This window comes from Nerophis ophidion, linkage group LG26 (genome assembly GCF_033978795.1).
Source record: "Nerophis ophidion isolate RoL-2023_Sa linkage group LG26, RoL_Noph_v1.0, whole genome shotgun sequence".
NCBI classification, from domain to species: domain Eukaryota; kingdom Metazoa; phylum Chordata; class Actinopteri; order Syngnathiformes; family Syngnathidae; genus Nerophis; species Nerophis ophidion.
In genome coordinates this window covers 27,352,874-27,378,776 of record NC_084636.1, presented here as the reverse complement: position 1 = coordinate 27,378,776, position 25,903 = coordinate 27,352,874, and the positions used below count along the sequence as shown (strand labels likewise).

The 25,903-nt window shown below is 40.4% G+C and overlaps 1 protein-coding gene across 2 annotated transcripts in view; it reads right to left on the bottom strand.

Annotated features, from left to right (window-relative positions):
• rgl1 (ral guanine nucleotide dissociation stimulator-like 1) overlaps positions 1–25,903 on the bottom strand; it is a 101,451-nt gene that overhangs the window by 24,867 nt on the left and 50,681 nt on the right. Inside the window, exon 1 of one of the 2 annotated variants that reach the window (XM_061888314.1) lies at positions 8,983–9,264. The exons of the other annotated variant lie outside the window; for it this stretch is intronic. Within the exon in view, the coding sequence (XP_061744298.1) occupies positions 8,983–9,027 (45 nt within the window). The 5' untranslated portion in view covers positions 9,028–9,264. Of the gene's footprint in view, positions 1–8,982; positions 9,265–25,903 lie in introns of those variants that run through there. 2 annotated transcript variants of the gene reach the window in all.

Sequence of the window (25,903 nt, the reverse complement as noted above, 5' to 3'; positions counted from 1 at the left end):
TGCCAAAAAAGTCAAAGTAAAACTATTTCCTCTACAGAACAACAGGACTAAGTGGAAAATGGACCATTTCGACACAAATACTGTTTTTGGTTTAGCTAGCAGGATAATGCATAAAATGCTTCACTGCTTTCCACTAAATTTTGTGGCAAGCAGAGGCAAGTTCCTCAGAAGAACCCATTATTGTGTGGCTCCAAGACGTATTTTCCCCTAATGCGTCACCAAATAATGCCTCAAACCTAATGACAAAGTTCTGATATATTGCTTAGGTGGGTATGTCAACATTGTTGTTTTCTTTCATTAAAGCAAACATTGAAATAAGAAAAGCCAATTTGATGCGGATCCAAATTAGGACTGCTAGGCTTTGATTAAGGTCACACTCTAGAAGAATCTGAAGCTCTGCAACTAACTACATTAGCAAGGACAAAAGTGCTGTAAAGCATCCACAGCGTTCCAACCCCCAACGCCGCAGCATGCGAGGCCAACGTCCCCCTCTCTCTCTCTCTCTTGCCTCCACTCCCTTTAATTCCCCATCCGTCTCTTTTACTGTGTTCCTGTCTCGGTGGAGGTAAAGCCGGAGCTGCACAACCTTCAGGGAGCGATGAAAGGTTGACGAGTAGAGACGCAATGTGTGCAGACTCCCAAATGAGCCCCCTATGCGACAGCTCTGCATCAGACTTTTATTGCAGTACTCAGCTCGAAATTAGCATACATGAGGACATTAAGGGTCAAATCGCACACCTCAAGGCACTTTTTGTACCCTTTTACAAACTCGGAACAACATCTGTACTGCTTTTTTTCTTTTTTACAAACAGTTACTTCTGAGTCCAATAATTAGCCCAAAAGTACAGATTGTTCCCCATTTCTAACAGTGTACGACTAACACTTACATGAAACGAAAAATGAGCTGTTTGGCCACAATACCCAGCAATATGTTTGGAGGCGAAAAGGTGAGGCCTTTAATCACAGGAACACCATTCCAACCGTCACGCGTGGTGGTGGTAGTATTATGCTCTGGGCCTGTTTTGCTGCCAATTGAACTGGTGCTTTACAGAGATAAAATGGGACAACGAAAAAGGAGGATTACCTCCAAATTCTTCAGGACAACCTAAAATCATCAACCCAGAGGTTGGGTCTTAGGTGCAATTGAGTGTTCCAACAGGACAATGACCCCAAACACACATCAAAAGTGGTAAAGGGATGGCTAAATCAGGCTAGAATTAAGGTTTTAGAATGGCCTTCCCAAAGTCCTGACTTTAAAGATAGATGGATAAAACTTTATTGATTCCTTCAGGAAAAGTAAAACGTGTGGACAATGCTGAAGAAACAAGTCCATGTCAGATAGCCAACAAATTTAGCTGAACTGCACCAATTTTGTCAAGAAGAATGGTCAAAATTCCAACCAGAAGCTTCTCAGAAGCTTATGGATGGCTACCAAAAGCACCAAATTGCAGTGAAACTTGCCAAGGGACATGTAACCAAATATTAACATTGCTGTATGTATACTTTGGACCCAGCAGATTTGGTCACATTTTCAGCAGACCCATAGTAAATTCAAAAAAGAACCAAACTTCATGAATGTTTTTTGTGACCAACAAGTACGTGCTCCAATAACTCTATCACAAGAAAATGGTCATGACAGCCATGAAATTATGTTCTTTACAAGTGTATGTAAACTTTTGACCACGATTTACCATGAATTGATTAACGTGCGAAAAATGTATTCGGGTGTTACCATTTAGTGGTCAATTGTAGGGAATATGTACTGTACTGTACAATCTACTAATAAACATTTCAATGAATCTAAGACTATATGTGCATCAGACCTCTTTCACACAAAGATCCTGCATTTATTTGTCTGTGCATTTTACACAGACACTACCAAAGCGGGACAAGTGTGACACAACATGCTGCAATCAGACGATTAGCTTCCAACACAAAAGGTCAGAAGAAGTGAGTCCCCACCGAATGTTAAACTTCAGACCCCAGTTCCGGGTTTCCAACTTTCCCTTTCACACAGTCCCCATTCCAACACTAATTCGCCTCCAAAATTTTGAAGAGCACCGACAGGGAATAGAAAGTCGAATCAACCTGATCATTAATTCAGCTTTTGGAAGTAATATCTGAAGGCGGAATGGTGGTGCCTGTGTGAAAGTGCAATACCTATTAGAGCTGCACGATTAATCGAAATTGAATAGACACATAATGTTTTAATTAGTGCGGTAATAAAGCAAGAGGCATTTGTTTGTCTCTCACATCAAACAGGAAGAAAGACATCTTATTTTGTGCAAAGTTCTCAGCACTTGGCCGCATTTATTTAACAGTAGAATTAACTGAACAGAGTTGCCCCTCTTTTCACTCATTTGTAATCTTTGACTTGGCGAAGACTAAGCGTGGCGGCGCCGCCAACATATTCATAGTAAAGAGAGCCTCACGACTCGCAAGCGAGAAGTGCCGCAAAGTAACACAAATTAGGAAGGGAAAAAATAAGAAATAATATGAAAATATGCGTCACGGTGGCAGAGGGGTTAGTGCGTCTGCCTCACAATAAGAAGTTCCTGCAGTTCTGGGTTCAAATCCAGGCTCGGGATCTTTCTGTGTGGAGTTTGCATGTTCTCCCCGTGAATGCGTGGGTTCCCTCCCACCTCCAAAGACATGCACCTGGGGATAGGTTGATTGGCAACACTAAAATTGGCCCTAGTGTGTGAATGTGAGTGTGAATGTTGTCTGTCTATCTGTGTTGGCCCTGCGATGAGGTGGCGACTTGTCCAGGGTGTACCCCGCCTTCCGCCCGATTGTAGCTAAGATAGGCGCCAGCGCCCCCCGCAACCCCAAAAGGGAATAAGCGGTAGAAAATGGATGGATGGATGAAAATATGAAAGCCAAATTTACCAGTTGTGGGAATATTTCAGCTTCGAATCAGATGATCCCGTGATGGCAATAAACAAAAACCAACCTCATTTTTTCATCTGGGAAAAAATGCACTTTAAAATGTAATATCTATTAAGGTTAAATTTTTAGTGACAGACAACAGTCCATTTTATTTTTTGTTTATTTATTTAGGATAACAAATGACTTACCTTCCAATACAATATAAAGGTAAACAATTATAGAGAAACGAAAAATAATTGTTTGCATGCTTTTAAATTAATACTTGCAATAATAATATATATATAATGATTACATGACAAAATAAACACTATAGTTTTTATCGATTATTTCTGAATTTTAAGGGCAAGATGCAGACCAAAGCTCTGTGTCTGCATTTTTAACGGCGTGGCTCGTCTAGTAGAGCTTCTGATACAGCTTCCGCCATCTTAGTCACGTCTGTTGTGTCCTTGGGCAAGACATTTTACCCTTGCTCCTGATGGGTCGTGGTTCGGGCCTTGAACGGCAGCTCCTGCCATCAGTGTGTGAATGGGTAAATGTGGAAATAGTGTCAAAGCGCTTTAAATACCTTGAAGGTAGAAAAAAACACTATTCAAGTACAACCCATTTATGTATAAAATATCAATCCATCCATTTTCTACTGCTCGTCCCGTTCTGTAAATCGAATCTCAATCGCAGTAATGGAGAGAAAATGTGTAATAATGTTTGTTCTGAAAATCTTTCAGCCCTAATTTCTTATGTCCTTTTGTTGCATTTAATGCAAGTATTTTATATGTATATTTTTCCCATATCTTATAGTGGTGTACACACAGAGGTACAACAATGACCCACTGGGTTCTGTGTTAAATGTACATATAATTGAAAGCAGCTCATACTGTTATGGCTATAGTGTGTACATGTTGCAGGATGTCTAAATAAAATTAGCTTGATTCTACATCCACACACAGAAAGTGCCCAGGTTCTAAGTAAGTTACTCGCGTCTTTCACACTGCCGGATTTTTTTCTGTTTGTCTTATGTGTGAACAAAAATGAATGAGGAACCAGTGGGAAATTTTCTGGCTTTCTGAAGTACCGTACTTTCCGGATTATAAACCGCTATTTTTTTCCAATGCTTTAAACCAGGAGTGTCAAACTCAAATACAGAGTGGGCCAACATTTCAAACCGAACAAAGCAGCGGTCCAAGATTGAACTAATTAACCTTTTAATAGGGACCCAAAAAAGCTTTGCATTGAATATTGAACAAGCAAGCCTTATATAACTTTATAGTGACATGCAAACTCGAGTTTCAAATAATAATAATAATAATATTTTTTAAAAATTCAATGGCGTATCAAATACAATTTCAATAAAAATTGAATGCCTCTTTTCTATTTGCAGCCTTCTCAGGTAAATATCAAAATAAACTTTTTTCACAGGCTAAAAAGAAATTTGAAAATAAAATAACAATAATGAATGAATTAAGCGTTCAAGTCCTGAAGTAGCAAGAGAAAGTGCACAAATAAAACATTATTTATTACTCAGTTTGCTTAGCTGATTTGCTTTATAAACCGCTAATTTTTTCCAATGCTTTAAACCAGGGGTGTCAAACTCAAATACAGAGTGGGCCAACATTTGAAACTGAACAAAGCAGCGGGCCAAGATTGAACAAATTAACCTTTTAACAGGGACCCAAAAAAGCTTTGCATTGAATATTGAACAAGCAAGCCTTATACAACTTTATAGTGACATGCAAACTCGAGTTTCAAATAATAATAATAATTTTTAAAAATTCAATGGCGTATCAAATAAAATTTCAATAAAAATTGAATGCCTCTTTTCTATTTGCAGCCTTCTCGGGTAAATATTAAAATAAACTTTTTTCACGGGCTAAAAAGAAATTTGAAAATGAAATAACAATAATGAATGAATCAAGCGTTTAAGTCTTGAAGTAGCAAGAGAAAGTGCACAAATAAAACGTTATTTATTGCTCAGTTTGCTTAGCTGATTTGCTTTAACACTAAATATGGAAAAAGCAACACTTATATATGCAAAAATCTTAATAGTGGTGGAATCGGAGGGTGTATATTGTAGCGTCCCGGAAGAGTTAATGCTGCAAGGGGTTCTGGGTATTTTGTTTATGTTGTGTTACGGTGTGGATGTTCTCCCAAATTGTGTTTGTCATTCTTGTGTGGTGTGGGTCCACAGTGTGGCGCATATTTGTAATAGTGTTAAAGTTGTTTATACGGCCACCCTTAGTGTGACCTGTATGGTTGTTGACCAAGTATGCTTTTCATTCACTCATGTGTGTTTAAAAGCCGCATATATTATGTGATTAGGCCGGCACGCTGTTTGTATGGAGTAAAAGCGGACGTGACGACAGGTTGTAGACAACGCTTTAGGGCAGGGCCTTTAAGGCTCGCCCCCAATATTGCTGTCCGGGTGGAAATCGGTTGAAATTCGGGAGAATGGTTTCCTCAGGAGATACTCGAGCGGAGCACTGAACTTCGGGAGTCTCCCAGGAAAATCGGGAGGGTTGGCAAGTATGAGTATTAGCGGTGGACGCAGCTGTATAATACCGGCGGGCCAGTACTAATGTTAATTTGATATTGCCTCAAGGGCCAAATTAATTGACACGGAGGGGCAAATTTGGCCCGCGGGCCAGAGTTTGACACCCATGCTTTAAACCATGCGGCTTATACAAAATTGTAGCTTATGTATGCATTTTTCTATAGCGATAACAAAATCATGGAATGTTTTCAGGACAGAACTAAAATAATCCACTTAAAAAAAAAGTGTTTACAAAGCACAAGGAAGAATAATCCTGATAAACATAATGAACATTATTAAAAAAGAAGACAATCCTATTTCTCTCAACAAGGATGAATAAAAACAACATTGACTTTTCTGCTTTGTTTGATCAACCCGTCTACTGCCAAGTTACAGGCACCATTTGGAAACAATTAATGTATGTAAATAAATAATTACAACATCCCACTTCCAAAGACATGCAACTGGGGATAGGTTGATTGGCAACACTAAAATTGGCCCTAGTGTGTGAATGTGAGTGTGAATGTTGTCTGTCTATCTGTGTTGGCCCTGCGATGAGGTGGCGACTTGTCCAGGGTGTACCCTGCCTTCCGCCCGCTTGTAGCTGAGATAGGCGCCAGCGCCCCCCGCGACCCCCAAAGGGAATAAGCGGTAGAAAATGGATGGATGGATGGATGTATGTAAACATTTAATTTCACAGTGTAAAGGTATGTATTTGCGGCTTTAGTCTGGTGCTGCTAGTGTACAAAAAACATGTTTTCTAAAAAAAATGTCGTGGGTGCGCTTTATATATATTAGTTGTTTGTGCATTTCACACAGCTACCTGAATACTGCTGTCTAAAAGATGCCTACATGCGCTCTGTTACTACCTCCAAACCTGGAAAACCCCTGTGTCAACACCCCATTCCGGGAAACCCAGAACGACGGTTGTGTGAAAGCCCATACTCACTCAGTCTACCATGCTATGGTGAAAACACTTGTGGGGATTTTTCTGTGCCGTTCACACAGAAAACCCCTGCAAAAGAGACTGATTTTTATGGCCAGTGCAACATGAAGCGGGTAAACTCAGTGACACACAGTGGGGTCCATAAACAGACTGACGGGGGTGCGAATGAGTAACATTTCACACACAGAAAAACGAGGCTGCCAACAGAGGGCTCAAAAGCTAGATTGAAATGCTGACACATCAACATGTGAAGACAAAAACAGAAGCGCCGGGGCCAGATCCAAACACCACGAATGCAACATGACGGCCAAGTCCTTAAACACACACACACTATGCAGCCACAGCTTGGACTACACACATGCATTTAAAGTCCAAAGGGGGGGTTACAAAAAGGTCAAAGGCTGAAACCAAGCCACAACTATCCATCCATCCATCTTCTACTGCTTTTCCCTCTCGGGGTCACGGGCGATGCTGGAGCCTATCCCAGCTACAATCGGGCGTAAGGCGGAATACACCCTGGACAAGTCGAAACCTCAAACTATCCATCCATTTTCTACCGCTTGTCCCTTACGGGTCTGCGGTCACTAGTCAGCACCAATAAACATATAGATTGGACAACTTTCCAAGCGGGCCTGTGTGTTTGTTAGGGGGGAGGGGGGAGGCTCCCCACTTGTCTCCCCTTCTGCAGCTGCAATGAGTCATGCATGCACAGTCCCAAAACAATGGCTGGGGAGGTCCAGCCCGGCCCGGCCCAGCTTGGCATGCATTTTGTCAAACAAGTGTGCACGAATCACTGCATTTCTTTAAAAAAAAAAAAAAAGAATAATGTATGTCCGTTTTATCAACTGGCACCGAGCAGACGTAAACAAATGGCCTAGTGGTTGTTACCTCAACAGAAAGTGGAATCTATTTACGGATATGAGGGTGTAATCTGTCTCTTTTAAACAATAGGAGCCCCTTGCACCCTTTAGAAGTTGTCTTCTTCCTCTCTGTCGGTCTTATTGTTTAGTTGTTTATTTAGTATGTCATTGTCAGCTCCACATCATACATGTACATGTAAGAACAGTCTTGTGCTCAATGACAATATTATTTATTTTAAAAAAATAAAATAAAATTTTTATTAAGAAAATAAAATACAATTAAATCAAATATATCTCAAAAGTGTAATGGGAAGAAGTATACACTTTTTGATTCCCTCTTTCTTTACATAGTGACTTCAACTCAGTGGTTCTCAAATGGGGGTACGCGTACCCCTTAGGGTACTTTAAGGTATGCCAAGGGGTGCGTAAGATTTTTTTTTAAATATTCAAAAAATTGCAACAATTCAAAAATCCTGAATTTGTTGGATAATTCTTCAACAAAATATGAATGTAAGTTCATAAACTGTGAAAAGAAATGCAACAATGCAATATTCAGTGTTGATATCTAGATTTTTTTGTGCACATGTTCAATAAATATTGATGTTAAAGATTTATTTTTTTGTGAAGAAATCTTTAGAATTAAGTTAATGAATCCGGTTCCAAAGACGTGCACCTGGGGATAGGTTGATTGGCAACACTAAATTGGCCCTATTGTGTGAATGTGAGTGTGAATGTTGTCTGTCTATCTGTGTTGGCCTTGCGATGAGGTGGCGACTTGTCCAGGGTGTACACCGCCTTCCGCCCGATTGTAGCTGAGATAGGCGCCAGCGCGACCCCAAAAAGGAATAAACGGTAGGAAATTAATTAATGGAATCTGTTTGGATCTCTATTACAATCCCCGAAGAGAGCACTTTATTTTGATGATTACTTCTATGTGTAGAAATCTTGATTCATAATTGAATCACTTGTTTATTTTTCAACAAGTTTTTAGTTATTTTTATATCTTTTTTTCCAAATAGTCCAAGAAAGACCACTACAAATGAGCAATATTTTGCACTGTTATACAATTTAATAAAATCAGAAACTGATGACATAGTGCTGTATTTTACTTCTTTATCACTTTTTTTTCAACCAAAAGTGCTTTGCTCTGATTAAGGGGTACTTGCATTAAAAACTACCAACCGGCATAGCTCGGTTGGTAGAGCGGCCGTGCCAGCAACTTGAGGGTTGCAGGTTCGATTCCCGCTTCCGCCATCCTAGTCACTGCCGTTGTGTCCTTGGGCAAGACACTTTACCCACCTGCTCCCAGTGCCACCCACACTGGTTTAAATGTAACTTGGGTATTGGGTTTCACTATGTAAAGCGCTTTGAGTCACTAGAGAAAAGCGCTATATAAATATAATTCACATAAAAAAATGTTCACAGGGTGTACATCACTAAAAAAAAGGGTTGAGAACCACTGCTTTAACTAATATCCAGTTTCCTCTGAACCACATTTGATCAAATTCATCTGGATCCACATAACTCAATAACTTCTACGTGAAAAAGTTGCACACCCATCATTAATATAAGGAGGAGGGAAACAAATAGAGCAAGTTTGTGAAAAGGAACAACATAGCAAAGCTATCACAACATTAAAACCAGCCCCTCCCCCTCTTTATCCCCTACTTTCCCAAGCTTACGTTCGCCCCCCTTTCCTCCTCATCCTTTCTCTCAAAACTGCAGACAAAACTTATTTAGTTGTTCTTTTTTTTTTTAATTACCATTTTAGTTTTCCAGGCGAACTTCATAGTGAGTCCTTCTCTCATGGTCCGGGGCCAGCATCAGAGTTGGCGTAAAGTCCTTCGACAAAATAGCAAAGCTGGCGCCTTTAAAAAATAAAATAAAATAAAATAAAAAGCAACCACTTCTTCTACTTTATCGTCTTATTGTGAGACGTGTGTCTCCTTCTGCACCGGTGCACTAGTCAACACTAGACACTGGCGTTCTCCTTCTCCAGCTGTCAGTTAAGTCGGAGGCTCTTCTAGTGAATGAGCAAACTCCTCCTCCTCGCACTCCAAACATCAAGGCCGGTAACTCCTCCTCCTTCCTGCCTCCTGCGCCATCTTTGTGCTCCCTCACTTCAACCCCGCTCTCTTGAAACCATTAAAAAGAGTTGTCGCAAAAACTGGCAATGGTAACTGATGGTAGTTTATAAAAAAAACATGTCTTTTTTTTTTTTAAAAGGCCTACGGAAACCCACTACTACCGACCACGCAGACTGATAGTTGATATATCAATGATCAATCAATCAATCAATCAATGTTTACTTATATATCCCTAAATCACTAGTGTCTCAAAGGGCTGCACAGACCACCACGACATCCTCGGTAGGCCCACATAAGGGCAAGGAAAACTCACACCCAGTGGGACGTCGGTGACAATGATGACTATGAGAACCTTAGAGAGGAGGACAGCAATGGATGTCAAGCAGGTCTAACATGATACTGTGAAAGTTCAATCCACAATGGATCCAACACAGTCGCGAGAGTCCAGTCCAAAGCGGATCCAACACAGCAGCGAGAGTCCCGTTCACAGCGGAGCCAGCAGGAAACCATCCCAAGCGGAGGCGGATCAGCAGCGCAGAGATGTCCCCAGCCGATACACAGGCGAGCAGTACATGGCCACCGGATCGGACCGGACCCCCTCCACAAGGGAGAGTGGGACATAGGAGAAAAAGAAAAGAAACGGCAGATCAACTGGTCTAAAAAGGGAGTCTATTTAAAGGCTAGAGTATACAAATGAGTTTTAAGGTGAGACTTAAATGCTTCTACTGAGGTGGCATCTCGAACTGTTACCGGGAGGGCATTCCAGAGTACTGGAGCCCAAACGGAAAACGCTCTATAGCCCGCAGACTTTTTTTGGGCTTTGGGAATCACTAATAAGCCGGAGTCCTTTGAACGCAGATTTCTTGCCGGGACATATGGTACAATACAATCGGCAAGATAGGATGGAGCTAGACCGTTTAGTATTTTATACGTAAGTAGTAAAACCTTAAAGTCACATCTTAAGTGCACAGGAAGCCACTGCAGGTGAGCCAGTACAGGCGTAATGTGATCAAACTTTCTTGTTCTTGTCAAAAGTCTAGCAGCCGCATTTTGTACCAACTGTAATCTTTTAATGCTAGACATGGGGAGACCCGAAAATAATATGTTACAGTAGTCGAGGCGAGACTCAACAAACGCATGGATAATGATGTCAGCGTCTTTAGTGGACAGAATGGACAGAATGGAGCGAATTTTAGCGATGTTACGGAGATGAAAGAAGGCCGTTTTAGTAACGCTTTTAATGTGTGCCTCAAAGGAGAGAGTTGGGTCAAAGATAATACCCAGATTTTTTACCGTGTCGCCTTGTTTAATTGTTTGGTTGTCAAATGTTAGAGTTGTATCATTAAATAGAGGTCGGTGTCTAGCAATGATGAAATATTAACATTGCAACACATGCCAATAAGACCTTTTTAGTTGACTAAAATGCCATTTTAAATTTTCCGCGAAGTGTCCTGTTGAAAACGTCGTGGTATGATGACTCGTGCGTTTGACGTCACCAGTTGTAGCGGATATTATACTTACGTATAAAATACTACACGGTCTAGCTCCATCCTATCTTGCCGATTGTATTGTACCATATGTCCCGGCAAGAAATCTGCGTTCAAAGGACTCCGGCTTATTAGTGATTCCCAAAGCCCAAAAAATGTCTGCGGGCTATAGAGCTTTTTCATTTCGGGCTCCAGTACTCTGGAATGCCCTCCCGGTAACAGTTCGAGATGCCACCTCAGTAGAAGCATTTAAGTCTCACCTTAAAACTTATTTGTATACTCTAGCCTTTAAATAGACTCCCTTTTTAGACCAGTTGATCTGCCGTTTCTTTTCTTTTTCTCCTATGTCCCACTCTCCGGTGGCCATGTACTTCTTGCCTGTGTATCGGCTGGGGACATCTCTGCGCTGCTGATCCGCCTCCGCTTGGGATGGTTTCCTGCTGGCTCCGCTGTGAACGGGACTCTCGCTGCTGTGTTGGATTCGCTTTGGACTGGACTCTCGCGACTGTGTTGGATCCATTATGGATTGAACTTTCACAGTATCATGTTAGACCCGCTCGACATCCATTGCTTTCCTCCTCTCCAAGGTTCTCATAGTCATCATTGTCACCGACGTCCCACTGGGTGTGAGTTTTCCTTGCCCTTATGTGGGCCTACCGAGGATGTGCAGCCCTTTGAGACACTAGTGATTTAGGGCTATATAAGTAAACATTGATTGATTGATATTTTTTTCCAGCCCGATCCAAGCTATAAGTAGTCTGCTTTAATCGCATAATTACACAGTATTCTGGACATCTGTGTTGCTGAATCTTTTGCAATTTGTTCAATTAATAATGGAGAAGTCAAAGTAGAAAGATGGAGGTGGGAAACAGCACAAACGCAGCCAGAGTTTCCTTGTTTAAAATTTCCGAAGGTGAAGCTTTGCTATGGAACAGAGCGGTCAAGCGAACATGTCAACCGGCAGTTTTCGGTGAGAAAATGGTGGTAATAAGTCGGCTCTTACCGGAGACATCAGCGGAGCTTCCGTCCTGCTGCGTGACTTACCTCAGAGACTCTGGCGTCAACATACCCGTAGCCACGCCCCTCCGACTTTCAGGTACTATTTAATCTCACTAAAACACTAGCAACACAATAGGCAGATAAAGGATTTTCCAGAATTATCCTTGTAAATGTGTCTAATAACATCTGAATCGCTCCCACTGCAATCGCCTTTTTTTTCTTCTAGTCCTTCACTCTAAATTTCCTCATCCACGAATCTTTCATCCTCGCTCAAATTAATGGGGAAATTGTTGCTTTCTTGGTCCAAATAGCTCTAGCTGCTGCTGGCTATGATTGTAAACAACGTGAGGATGTGAGGAGCCCTACAACCAGTGACGTCACGCACATCGTCTGCTACTTCCGGTAAAGGCAAGGCTTTATTATTAGCGACCAAAAGTTGCGAACTTTATCGTCGATGTTCTCTACTAAATCTTTTCAGCAAAAATATGGCAATATCGCGAAATGATCAAGTATGACACATAGAATGGACCTGCTATCCCCGTTTAAATAAGAACATCTCATTTCAGTAGGCCTTTAAAGGCCTACTGAAACCCACTACTACCGACCACGCAGTCTGATAGTTTATATATCAATGATGAAATATTAACATTGCAACACATGCCAATACGGCCTTTTTAGTATACTAAATTACAATATTAAATTTCCCGTGGAGTTTCTTGTTGAAAACGTCGCGGAATGACGACGCGTATGATGACACGTGTTTGTGACGTTTCGGGTTGTAGCGGACATTTTAGCCCAGCACCACTAGCGAAAGTCGTCTCTTTTCATCGCATAATTACACAGTAATTTGGACATTTGTCTTGCTGAATCTTTTGCAATTTGTTCAATTAATAATGGAGATTACAAAGAATAATGCCGTCGGTGGAAAGCGGTGGATTGCAGCTGCCTTTAGCACCGAAACACAGCCGGTGTTTCTTTGTTTGTTGTGAAGCTTTAACACAGAGCGGTCAAGCGAACATGTTTCTCTACGTCAACCAGCAAGTTTTTGGATGGGAAAATTGTGATATTAAGTTGGCTCTTACCGGAGACTTCAGTGGATTATGCGACCTCCTCCTGCAGCTCAAAAAGGCAGCTGTGATCTTGGCTCCTCGGCTTCTCTCAGAGACACTGGCGTTCACCGCAGCCATCCGACTTTCAGGTATTACTTTAGAATCTCACTAAAACACTATTAAAACAATAAGCAGATACGGGATCTTCCAGAATTATCCTAGTGAATGTATCAATTACATCTGAAACGATCCCACTGGAGCCGTTGCCTTTTATTTTCTTTTTTCATCCTCGCTCAAATTAATGGGGAAATTGTCGCTTTCTCGGTCCGAATAGCTTTAGCTGCTGCTGGCTATGATTGTAAACAATGTGAGGATGTGAGGAGCCCTACAACCCGTGACGTCACGCGCACATTGTCTGCTACTTCCGGTAAAGGCAGGGCTTTTTTATTAGCGATCAAAAGTTGTGAACTTTATCGTCGATGTTCTCTACTAAATCCTTTCAGCAAAAATATGGCAATATCGCGAAATGATCAAGTATGACACATAGAATGGACCTGCTATCCCCGTTTAGAAAAGAAAATCTAATTTCAGTAGGCCTTTAACGTGGTTTGTGTAGCTCCCCCTGGTGTTGTACTTACGACGGTCATTTACGTTAAGGAAGTAGTTTGACATGTACTTCGGTATCAGGGAGGTGTAGCAGATTTTATAGACTAGGCTCAGTGCAAGTTGTTTACTCTGTCCTCCACCCTGAGCCAGCCCACCTTGGAGAAGTGAGTTGGAGTGAGGTGTGATCTGCTTAACAAGATTGTGCAAAAGCAATACGGTAAAAGGGTTCAAATAAGAAGTACAATTGAAAAATAAAAATAATGAAAAAAAATAAAACCAGGGCCCTGCGATGAGGTGGCGACTTGTCCAGGGTGTACCCTGCCTTCCGCCCGATTGTAGCTGAGATAGGCGCCAGCACCCCCCGCGACCCCGAAAGGGAATAAGCGGTAGAAAATGGATGGATGGATGGATGGACTAAAACCAGGAGGGGGGGGGGGGGCACTAGAAATGGTGGCCTAGTGGGTGGACTCAGCACTCAGCTCAGGTTAAAGGCAAGCGAGAAGAGGTAGGTTTTAAGAAGGGTTTTGAAAACCCCCAGGCTCTGGGCTGACCTAATATATCTAAAACCACAAGTGTAACCATAGCCATAACCATACAAATGTATACATGCATACATATCAGTGGTGTGCCGTGCATTTCCCACCTAGGCCTTCAGTGATGTCCGACTTCAATGTTTACTTCTCAAAATACCATCATTTATGTCACCGCATGACCATTGTTGGAGAAATACTATACAGGAACACATTTAAGCCTTACTTCGCATTGAAACACCTCAACAGTGTACAAAACGGGTTATGTTCTGGCACATTTAAAAATCAATAAACCCGCATCAGCAATTAAAACATATCTTATGTGGTACTGTCAAAATGTAAATAGCAAAAAAACATATTAAACGTGAAAAAATAAAGAAATAAAATATCTGAACTCCTGCGATGAGGTGGCGACTTGTCCAGGGTGTACCCCGCCTTCCGCCCGATTGTAGCTGAGATAGGCGCCAGCGCCCCCCACGACCCCAAAAGGGAATAAGCGGTAGAAAATGGATGGATGGAATATCTGAACTCAATCTGTAGAAACCTTTCGAACTTCCGGGGTATGCTGACATCGTTTCACAAGATGTAGTTTCTCTTTCAATATTCTTTTGAATATGTCCTTGCAAATATATGTGTTGTCTTTTCTAATCATAAAAGATGCACACGAGGCGTGTTGGCTGAATTCTTAAAAGTTTACTCCACAAGTTGCTCATCACAAACATCCCACTACTGGCTAAATGTGGTTACTGCGCATGCTCTGCACTACTGTGGCATGCTGGGTAATGGAGTTCTTGAGTTACCTAGCTCGTAATATCACTATACATATCTGTCTTAGGCCATCTAGAAGGCCTTACTGACAACAACTTGTGATCTGATTGGCTATCGCAACTGTCTATCACTTGTATGTCCTCGTTCACTTACAGTGCAGAGCTAGTAGTGTTAACTCTGAAGGCTTCGAGCAGATTTGCTACGACATGGCAACAATAGCTAGCTGAATTATGATTGGATAAAAACTCTATGAACAAAAAACAACAGCGCTGGAAGGAGTGTAATATGACATGAAGAGAATACGCAGTTAATAAAAAAGTATTTTTATCTTTAATTATGATCATGATTTCTGCACCTCCGCCTCCCGCCCGAATGCAGCTGAGATAGGCTCCAGCACCCTCGTGACCCCGAATGGGACAAGCGGTAGGAAATGGATGGATGGATTTCTGGTTATGTTCGACCAGCAGAGAAGGCCTTGCTGGCCCTGACGGCACACCACTGACCAGCGGTATTGTAACCATAGCCATAACAAACATACACTATATTGCCAAAAGTATTTGGCCACCCATCCAAATGATCAGAATCCGGTGTCCTAATCACTTGGCCGGCCACAGGTGTATAAAATCAAGCACTTAGGCATGGAGACTGTTTTTACAAACATTTTTGAAGGAATGGACCGCTCTCAGGAGCTCAGTGATTTCCAGCGGGGAACTGTCATAGGATGCCACCTGTGCAACGAATCCAGTCGAGATATTTCCTCGCTCCAAAATATTCCAAAGTCAACTGTCGCCTTTATTATAAGAAAATGGAAGAGTTTGGGAACAACAGCAACTCAGCCACCAAGTGGTAAGTCACGTAAACTGACAGAGAGGGGTCAGCGGATGCTGAAGCGCATAGTGGAAAGAGGTTGCCGACTTTCTGCACGGTCAGTTGCTACAGAGCTCCAAACTTCATGTGAACCTTCCAATTAGCTAACGTACAGTACGCAGAGCGCTTCATGGAATGGGTTTACATGGCAGAGCAGCTGCATCTAAACCATAGATCAGCAAGTCCAATGCAAAGCGTCGGATGCGGTGGTGTAAAGCACGTTGCCACTGGACTCGTCAAATTTGGTGGAGGAGGAATTATGGTGTAGGGTTGTTCTTCAGAAGTTGGACTTGGCGCCTTAGTTCCAATGAAAGGAACTTTGAATGCTCCAGGATACCAAAACATTTTGGACAATTCCATCCTCCCAACTTTGTGGGAACAGTTTGGAGCGGGCCCCTTCCTCTTCCAACATGAAACTTGTTGTGAATATTGTCAAAACAAATAGCATTCTTTTTGGATCCAGGCATATGCTTGTTGAAGACCCTCAGCTTCACATTTCAATGTTAGATATACCTATTGTGCAGGTCAAAAAAGCAAAACTGCTCGGTGTGCTATTAGACAATCAACTGTCATGGTCCGATCATATCGATAGTATTTTAATGAAAATGGGAAGAAGTTTAGCCATGGTGTAAAGTGCTCCACCTTCTTGACATCCTCAACAATGGGTCAAGTTATACAGTCCTTGGTTTTCTGTCATCTTCATTACTGTCCTATAATATGGTCCGCTACAACTAAGTCTGACCTGAACAAACTTCAACTTGTTCAAAACCGAGCGGCTAGACTGTTACTTAAATGTTCATAGCGCACTAATATTTCATTTATGCATTCACGCCTGTCCTGGTTGTCTGTTGAACAAAAGATGCAGTGTAGCCTCCTTATGTTCTTTAGAACTATCATTTTAGATCCATCACCAGATTACTTTTACAAAGAGTTTTTAATGTCAACTAACACACAAACATATGACACTAGGAATGCCAGCAATAGCTATTTGTCACTTCCTGCTCCCAGGACCAATCTCCTCAAACATACAGTCATGAATAGATGTATGTCATTCTGAAATATATTGCCATCACACATTAATCTCTCACAAAGTAAATTGTCATTCAAGACAGCTTTGAAGATACACCTATTGCAGCTGCCCACATGACGTGAAATTTTAATACTGGTTTTAACGAGCTTTTTTATCTCATGTTGTATTTTTTCCATTGTATAATGTTTGGTAATGCATGTATTCTTTGTATTTTAATTTTGTATGCTCTTATATGGACCCCAGGAAGACTAGCAGTCGCCTTGGCGTCAGCTAATGGGGATCCATTCAATAAACAATAAACAATAAACAATTGTGCAATAGTACACAAAGCAAGGTCCATAAAGACATGGATGACAGAGTCTGGTGTGGATGAACTTGAATGGCCTGCACAGAGTCCTGACCTGAACACCTTTGGGATGAACTAGAACGGAGACTGAGAACCAGGCCTTCTCGACCAACATCAGTGTGTGACCTCACCAATGCGCTTTTGGAAGAATGGTGGAAAAGTCCTAAAAACACACTCCGCAACCTAGAAGAGTTATAATAATAATAATAATAATGGATTAGATTTATATCGCGCTTTTCTATTGTTAGATACTCAAAGCGCTCACAGAGAAGTGGGAACCCATCATTCATTCACACCTGGTGGTGATAAGCTACATCTGGCACCGGGGGCAAAGGGTGAAGTGTCCTGCCCAAGGTCACAACGGCAGCGATTTGGATGTCAATAGGTGGGAAGCGAACCTGCAACCCTCAGGTTTCTGGCACGGCCGCTCTACCCACTACGCCATGCCGCCATGAGTTGAAGCTGTAATAGCTGCAAAAGGTGGATTGACATCTGCCATCCATCCATTTCCTACCGCTTGTCCCATATGGGGTCGCGGGGGGTGCTAGTGCCTATCCCAGCCGCATTCGGGCGGAAGGCGTGGTACACCCTTGACAAGTCGTCATCTTGTCACAGGGCCAACACAGATATACAGACAACATATTGAATGAACCCAATTGGTAAGGAATTAGATGGCATTTCAAGTATATATGTGACTCAAAGCAAGTGACCAAATACTTTTGGCAATATAGTGTACACATATGTGTGTATTAGGGGTTTAACGATTAATCGATACATCGATATATGGATTTATATTCCTAAATTTCAAGTATATTGATCTGTGCTCAACAAGTTTGCCTTTCAAAAGATAGGTTTCGATCCAATATTGTTTTAAAAATGAATCGATCAATTTTAATCAATAGTAGAAAATAAAAACAATTGGATTGAAGAACGGTAGACTTTCTATGAAGTTAAGCACTTTTAATAATAACACTGTTAAACATTAAGTCTATTTGGCTGACTGTCATAACAAAAATGGTGGACATATGCGGTGGTCGAGAAATGTCATAACAAACGCAAACGCCACCAGACAATAGTGCAATATATGTGACATGTGTGTGTATGTGCCTTTAAGATATGGTGCTGTTGTGTGTGATTTGTGTGAGTGCGGCAGCGTGAACGCATTCGCGCGAGAGTTCGGGTGTCTGTGTGTATATAAGAGTGTCTAAACAGGAGTTGTGGCAAACAGCAGCTCTTGAATACATGTGTGTTTTGACTCCCTAAGATTGTTACTGCTTGTTGAAAAAAAAGCATCAGAGTGTGTCTTTCTTTCTCCACTGTCGGGAATGAAAATATCATAACTTGCAGCTAGAGCACAATAGCAAAAGCCACAACAAAAAGAAATCGACAACACACTGAAAAAGCCGCAACACCACTTGATACCACAAAAGTGGAAGTGACAGCGGTGTATGTTACCGCGAAGCATCGACTACTGGAACACAAGGAGGAGTCATTTGATGAGAAAGAAAGAAATAAAAGAGATGGATAAAGGGGGATATGAAAATTCAGAAGTTAGGGGCCAACAGGGATGGGGGAACATACATGCTTCTGCACCACTGTGAAGTGTGTGAAGTGAATTATATTCATAGAGGGCTTTTCTCTAGTGAAACCCAATAACTAAGTTACATTTAAACCAGTGTGGGTGACACACAGAGCAGGTGGGTAAAGTGTCTAGCCCAAGGACACAATAGTTGTGACGAGGATGGCAGAAGCGGGGATCGAACCTGGAACCCTCAAGTTGCTGGCATGGCCAGTCTACCAACCAAGCTATATCGCCCCAGGGACGCTGTCCTTCAATGGCAATGCCAGGGTGGAGACCAGATACTGTATGGCTGGGTCGGGAAACTAGTAGGCAAATCTACTTTTAAAATGTTGGTTACAGTACTTTTATTGAAAATCGCTAAATGTATATATTGCAAGGTTAAAATATTTCCTCTTGTTAATTCAACCTAAAGTGTCGCTTTATCTAAATTAGATGTGAATGTACTAGCCATGACTTGTTGTTTACTTGCTTGTTTGTATCCATAGTTCATCCATACATAATTACCTTTGGATACTAGGAAACTTCACCTGCAGTGTCCAGTATGCACCAATAATTTCACATTCACATCTCTTCATTTGTTTTGCTAAAAAGTTACTAAATAGATTTCAACTTATTGTATCGTTTCGTATTGTTGATGTAAAAATAATATCGTCCCTGAATCGTATCCGCAACCACGAATATTGAATAGAATCGGAACCTTGTCAAAACGAATCGTTAAATCCCAAAGATATATATATATATATAAATATATATACCCCCTAAGATATACCTGTGTGTCCAAACTTTTGGCCTGTACTGTATATATGTGTGTGTGTATATCCATCCATCCATCCATTTACTACCGCTTATTCCCTTTTTGGGGTTGTGGGGGGCGCTGGCGCCTATCTCAGCTACAATCGGGTGGAAGGCGGGGTACACCCTGGACAAGTCGCCACCTCATCACAGGGCCTACACGGATAGACAGACAACATTCACACTCACACACTAGGGCCAATTTAGTGTTCCCAATCAACCTATCCCCAGGTGCATGTCTTTGGAGGTGGGAGGAAGCCGGAGTACCCGGAGGGAACCCACGCATTCACGGGGAGAACATGCAAACTCCAAACAGAAAGATCCCGAGCCTGGATTTGAACCCAGGACTGCAGGACCTTCGTATTGTGAGGCAGACGCACTAACCCCTCTGCCACCGTGAAGCCACTAACCCCTCTTCCACCGTGAGGTGTGTATATATATACATATATATATATATATATATATACATATATATATACATATATATAGATATATATACATATATATATATCTATATATACGTATATATATATATACATATATATATATATATATATATACATATGTATATATATACATACATATATATATATACATATACATATATACATATATATATACATATATATATATATATATATACATATATATGTATATATATATATATATATATATATATATACATATATATGTATATATATATATATATATATATATATATACATATATATGTATATATATATATACATACTGAAGTCATCAAAACTATGAATGAACACGTGGAGTTATGTACTTAACCAAAAAAGGTGAAATAACTGAAAACATGTTTTATATTCTAATTCCTTCAAAATAGCCTCCCTTTGCTCTGATTACTGCTTTGCACACTCTTGGCATTCTCTCGATGAGCTTCAAGAGGTAGTCACCTGAAATGGTTTTCACTTTACAGTTGTGCTTGAAGCTTGACATTCATAGTTTTGATACCTTCAGTGACAATCTTCAATGTAAATCGTTGTGAAAATAAAGAAAACACATTGAAATGAGAAGGTGTGTCCAAACTTCTGGCCTGTACTATATATATATATATATATATATATATATATATATATATATATATATATATATACATATATATATATATACATCCATTTTCTACCACTTGTCCCTCTTAGGAGGAGGTCCAAGCGGGTTTGGAGGAAGAGCGAGTGGGCAGGTAGTGGGACTCCGGCAACAGGGGGCTTGGACAAGATGGGAGGGCACGTTGCAGCGCAAAGTCACCTGGTCAAACATCATGCAGGCAGACCTCCACCGCGTCCGGTTCCTCGTTGCAGCAGTCTATGATTCCCTCCGTCCCAGCAAACCTCCATGTTTGGGGGAAGAGCGAGACAACCTCCTGCTTCCTTTGCTCCGGAAGAGGCTCCTTGAAACATCTCCTCAGCAGTTGCCCAAAGTGTCTGGCTGATGGTCACTATCGCTGGCGTCATGACGTCAAAGCAGTTGCTGAGAGCATAACCTCAGCCATCAGCACCAGCAAGCAACATCATGCGCCAAAGAAGGCAATGTCTTTTATCAAAGCTGGAGAGGCGCACGTCCAAAGACAACAACAGGACTCCTTCACCCAGCCCCTGATTGGCAGCTACACGTTGACCTGGGAAAACAACTGAGGTTCCCCCAGCACATTGCAAAAACATCTCTACGGCCAGAAATGATCATCATTTCAGAGGCTTCGAAAAATCTTATCATGCTGGAACTAACAGTACCAAAAAGTTATATTTTGGTTTCATCCGACCACATGACATTCTCCCAATCCTCTGCTGTATCATCCATGTATCCATTTTGGTATAAACTCAACTTGTCGTGTTTGGAGGAAGACGAATACTGAGTTGCATCCCAACAACAACATACCTACTGTGAAGCATGGGGGTGGAAACATCATGCTTTGGGGCTGTTTTTCTGCTAAGGGAACAGGATGAGTGATCCGTGTTAAAGGAAAGAATGAATGGGGCCATGTATCGTGAAATTTTGAGCCAAAACCTCCTTCCATCAGTGAGAGCTTTGAATGGTTGACCAAATACTTATTTTCCACCATAATTCACTAATAAATTCTTTGAAATTCCTACAATGTGAATTCCTGGATTTTTTTTTCCACATTTTGTCTTTCACAGTTGAAGTGTTCCTATGATGAAAATTATATACCTCTGTCATCAATTTAAGTGGGAGAACTTGCACAATCGGTGGCTGACTAAATACTTTTTTGCCCCATTGTATATATATATCCATCCATCCATCCATTTTCTACCGCTTATTCCATATATATATACATACATATACATACACATATATATTATATATATACACATATACTGTATATATATACATATATACACACACATACATATATATACATATACACACACACACACATATTTATATATATATATATATATATATATATATATATATATATATAAAAATAAATAATAAATGGGTTGTACTAGTATAGCACTTTTCTACCTTCAAGGTACTCAAAGCGCTTTGACACTACTTCCACATTTACCCATTCACACACACATTCACACACTGATGGAGGGAGCTGCCATGCAAGGCGCTAACCAGCACCCATCAGGAGCAAGGGTTAAGTGTCTTGCTCAGGACACAACGGACGTGACGAGGTTGGTACTAGGTAGGGATTGAACCAGGGACCCTCGGGTTGCGCACGGCCACTCTTCCACTGCGCCATACCGTCCCTAATTATCATTTATACTGTTCTATGGTAGTTCTACCAATGGGAGAGGTACACATAATTTCAATGCCCTGTGTTCTATGGTGAATTATTAATAAATAATCTATTCTAGCCAAAAAATAGACTACTGATATTTGTACCGACAAACTAACATGAAAGCGATATTGCTCATGGCCAATTGACATGATGTAAACCCCCCCGACCCCCGCCCAACTGCCAAACTGAATCATAAAAGCTGTCTGAAGCTGCTTATGTCTGACATTCAGAATAAAAAAACACAGTCTTTTAAATGTCATGGAACTATTTTACTATATATATATATATATATATATATATATATATATATATATATATATATATATATATATATATATATATATATATATATATATATATAGTTTCTTCAGATGTCTGCGTCTTTATATATATATTTGTCTATTTCTTCAGATGTCTGCCTTTGACCCTCGACCAGATTCTTTTAGCCCAATGCAGCCCCCAAGTCAAAAAGTTTGGACACCTCTGCCATAGAGCTTTGAACTGTACTGATTTCACTCTTCACCCAAAGCTACCAACATATGTTGCTATAATTTCTCATTAAGTTCCTTTTCCTTGCTTTAATATTGAACTGAATTGTGTTTTGTGTTTGATAAAGGTCACCACTAATAGTTGCTGAGAATAGTTGCAATAGTATACGACCGTAACTCTGTATCGGTTAACAAAAATGTGTAATTTACTGTATATTTCCAGGCAAATTTCCCAACAATACTTGATCAAGATGTAACATGTTCTTGCAGTCATGGCTGTGAATGATCAGCAAGTCTTGTGAGTGAAGCAGCTGTGGCCTGTAAGGCGTTGTGTGTTAGACAATACAAGGAAGGCGGTACATGGCGTCATCAGTGCTGTGTATTGTCAGTGCGTGGAGAATGGAGAATGGTCCGAGTGTGTGAGAAAGGCAGACGCTGTGCTCCTGCTGCGACATACAGTCAACACGGCCCACTGATGTGAATAAACAGGAAGATATGAATCAAACATTGGTCCTGTGAGGGCTTGTTCATTGGGGACAAAAGTTGTATTGTGGACAAATTGTGTTTGTAAGCAAGCACTGGTTTGTAAATTAATTCATTGATGACTCGGGTTACGTACTCCACATAATCCATAAAACACATGAAACGATGAAAGCATGATTGTTGTAGTTGATGACTTTTTAAAACGTTCACGTTTAGTAATACATAACGTGATCATTTTTAATATTGAATTCTGTATTAAGTTTTAATTTGCCATTTATTTCTCCCGAGGGCCGCCAAAAAATATCTGATTGATGTGGTCCGTATGGGCCACAGCCGCACTCAGTTGTAATACACTTTTCCACCACTTGTGGCAGTAATGACAATAGCAGACCAACAGAAGAAGTCTGGTGGTAAAGTCATAGAGAAGTTTCTTAAGTGCAAAAATTATGACCGATATGGTGAAACTGTATTTTCATTTCCACTGAAATTTTGTTGACAGTTTATTGAAGAGATACATATCCATCCATCCATCCATTCATTTTCTTCCGCTTGTCCCTTTCGGGGTTACGCGGGGTCCTGGAGCCTATCTCAGTTGATATATATTGTTATAAATTACTATTAATTTAGTTATGTTCATCCACTTCGCATTGTCAAACTGTAAGTAGGTTAAATATAATTTTTGAACATGATTGGAATCAGGAGTAAGATTATTAACTTAGTGTTAATATTTGAGATGGCCCACAGGCACATCTGTAGTGGAAAAGTTGGCCCCAAAGGTCCAAAAGGTTAAAAACCCCTGCCGTAAAGTGTCTTTGAGTTTTTGAAAAGCGCTCTACGAACACTATGTACTAATATTATTATTATTATTATTACTTCAGTGTCAAAAAATGAGTAACAAAAAACATCCTTGACATGAAAAGATGATCTAATTAAAAAATGATGAAAAGCCAAAGCTGATCCAAAATGCTAAAAGTTAACGTGTTAGCCAGATAGCACCAGGTAGCAAAATATATGACTCTTGGCTGTATACCTTAAAAATTAGTTTAAAAAAAGCTAGTATACAAACATGGTACTGTTAGCATGCTAAAAGTAAAAGCGTGAAATAACAAAATACTTGACTTTGAAGCATATACCTGCAACACTGGCTAAAAGCTAGCATGGTCACTATTAACATGCTAACATGCTACAGTTAGCACGTGTTCGATAAAATATTTGACACCTGCAAAATGAGAAAAAAAAACTAACATGCGAGCAGTTAACATGCATGAAGTAACAAAATATTTGACTTTAGAGTATGTGTATATTAAATAGCCAAAAAGTTAGCATGCTAACAGTTAAACTCCCTCAAGTAACACAATTTGACTGTGGGGCGTATATTTAAAACATTTTTCCAAAAAAGCTAGCATTCTGCCAGCAATTGACAGACATTATGTAATGAGGTTGAGCGGTATGGCCTAAAATCTCGATATCTATTGCTGTCTCTTGCAATAACGATATAAATCACATTATACTATTTGGCATACAAAATGATAACAGAAACATTTTGACAAAAAAATTACAAGAACTCCTACTTTTCCTTATTTTCTTTTATTACACACAGAATTATTAATAAGGTAAATAGTGCAAATAAAGAAAAGAAAAATCTATTATCGGCTCCTTTTTCCTGAGTTTGCTAAAGCTGTTTGTTAAAGAAAAACAACAAAAATTATTTTGTGATCATAAAAATATCGAACTAATCGCAATTGTATCGACCACATACTGATACTATACTTGTCATTGTTACTGTCTATATTTGCATCGATTCCCCTGCCCCGGATTACATTCAATTACTATGCTTTTTTTGTATCCTCATCTGGTGTGTGGAGTAGTATGTTTAGCTATTTCTCATCATCCAGTGATAATAATGCTTGTAAGAAATGTAGTTTGTCGCCATGGAGGCAAGAATAAGTTTTTAATTACATTTAAAAGTGTTAGCCACTAGCCAGGACGCAAAACTGCGTTGAGAACGCCTCCGTTCGCTTGTCACTGTCAAATTTGTAGTCAAATTTATATAATCTGTATCGTCTATATCGAGAAACCCTGAGTGGAGGTAAATAGCAAAGAAAAAGCGTTATTATTTTTTTTAAAAAGGTCCTTGGTAGAGTTAACAAGTCTAACCTCCCTACCCTCCCTGCTCAGTGGCCTTGTGGTTAGAGCCTCTGTCCTGAGACTGGAAGGTTGTGAGTTCAAACCCCAGCAGAGTCATACCAAAGACTATAAAAATGGGACCCATTGCCTCCCTGCTTGGCACTCACCATTAAGGGTTGGAATTGGGAGTTAAATCACCAAATGATTCCCGAGCGCGGCCACCGCTGCTGCTCACTACTCACCTCACCTCCCAGGGGGTGAAAGTGGGGATGGTCGAGTCCTCAATTACAGAAAGATTAGCAGGGTCAATATTACATTTTCTTAATTAATAGAAGTTAAAACATTGACATGCAGCAATATGAAGACCATTAACTTGTACAACATGTAATGTACACAATATCAGAAGCATTTATTCAGGTAGAAATATCACAGATTACAGCTGGGATAGGCTCCGGCCCCCCATGACCCCAAAAGGGACAAGAGGTAGAAAATGGATCGATGGTTATTCCCAAAAAATATTTGACAATGAAAGCATGATCAAAACAATCAACATTTTGTGTCATTTATGTGTGAAACTGTTATATATTATCTCTGAATACAAGCGCTCCTAAAGCAGGAATAGAAAGTATGTATTTTTACAGAACCAACACAAAGTAGGCAATTTTCT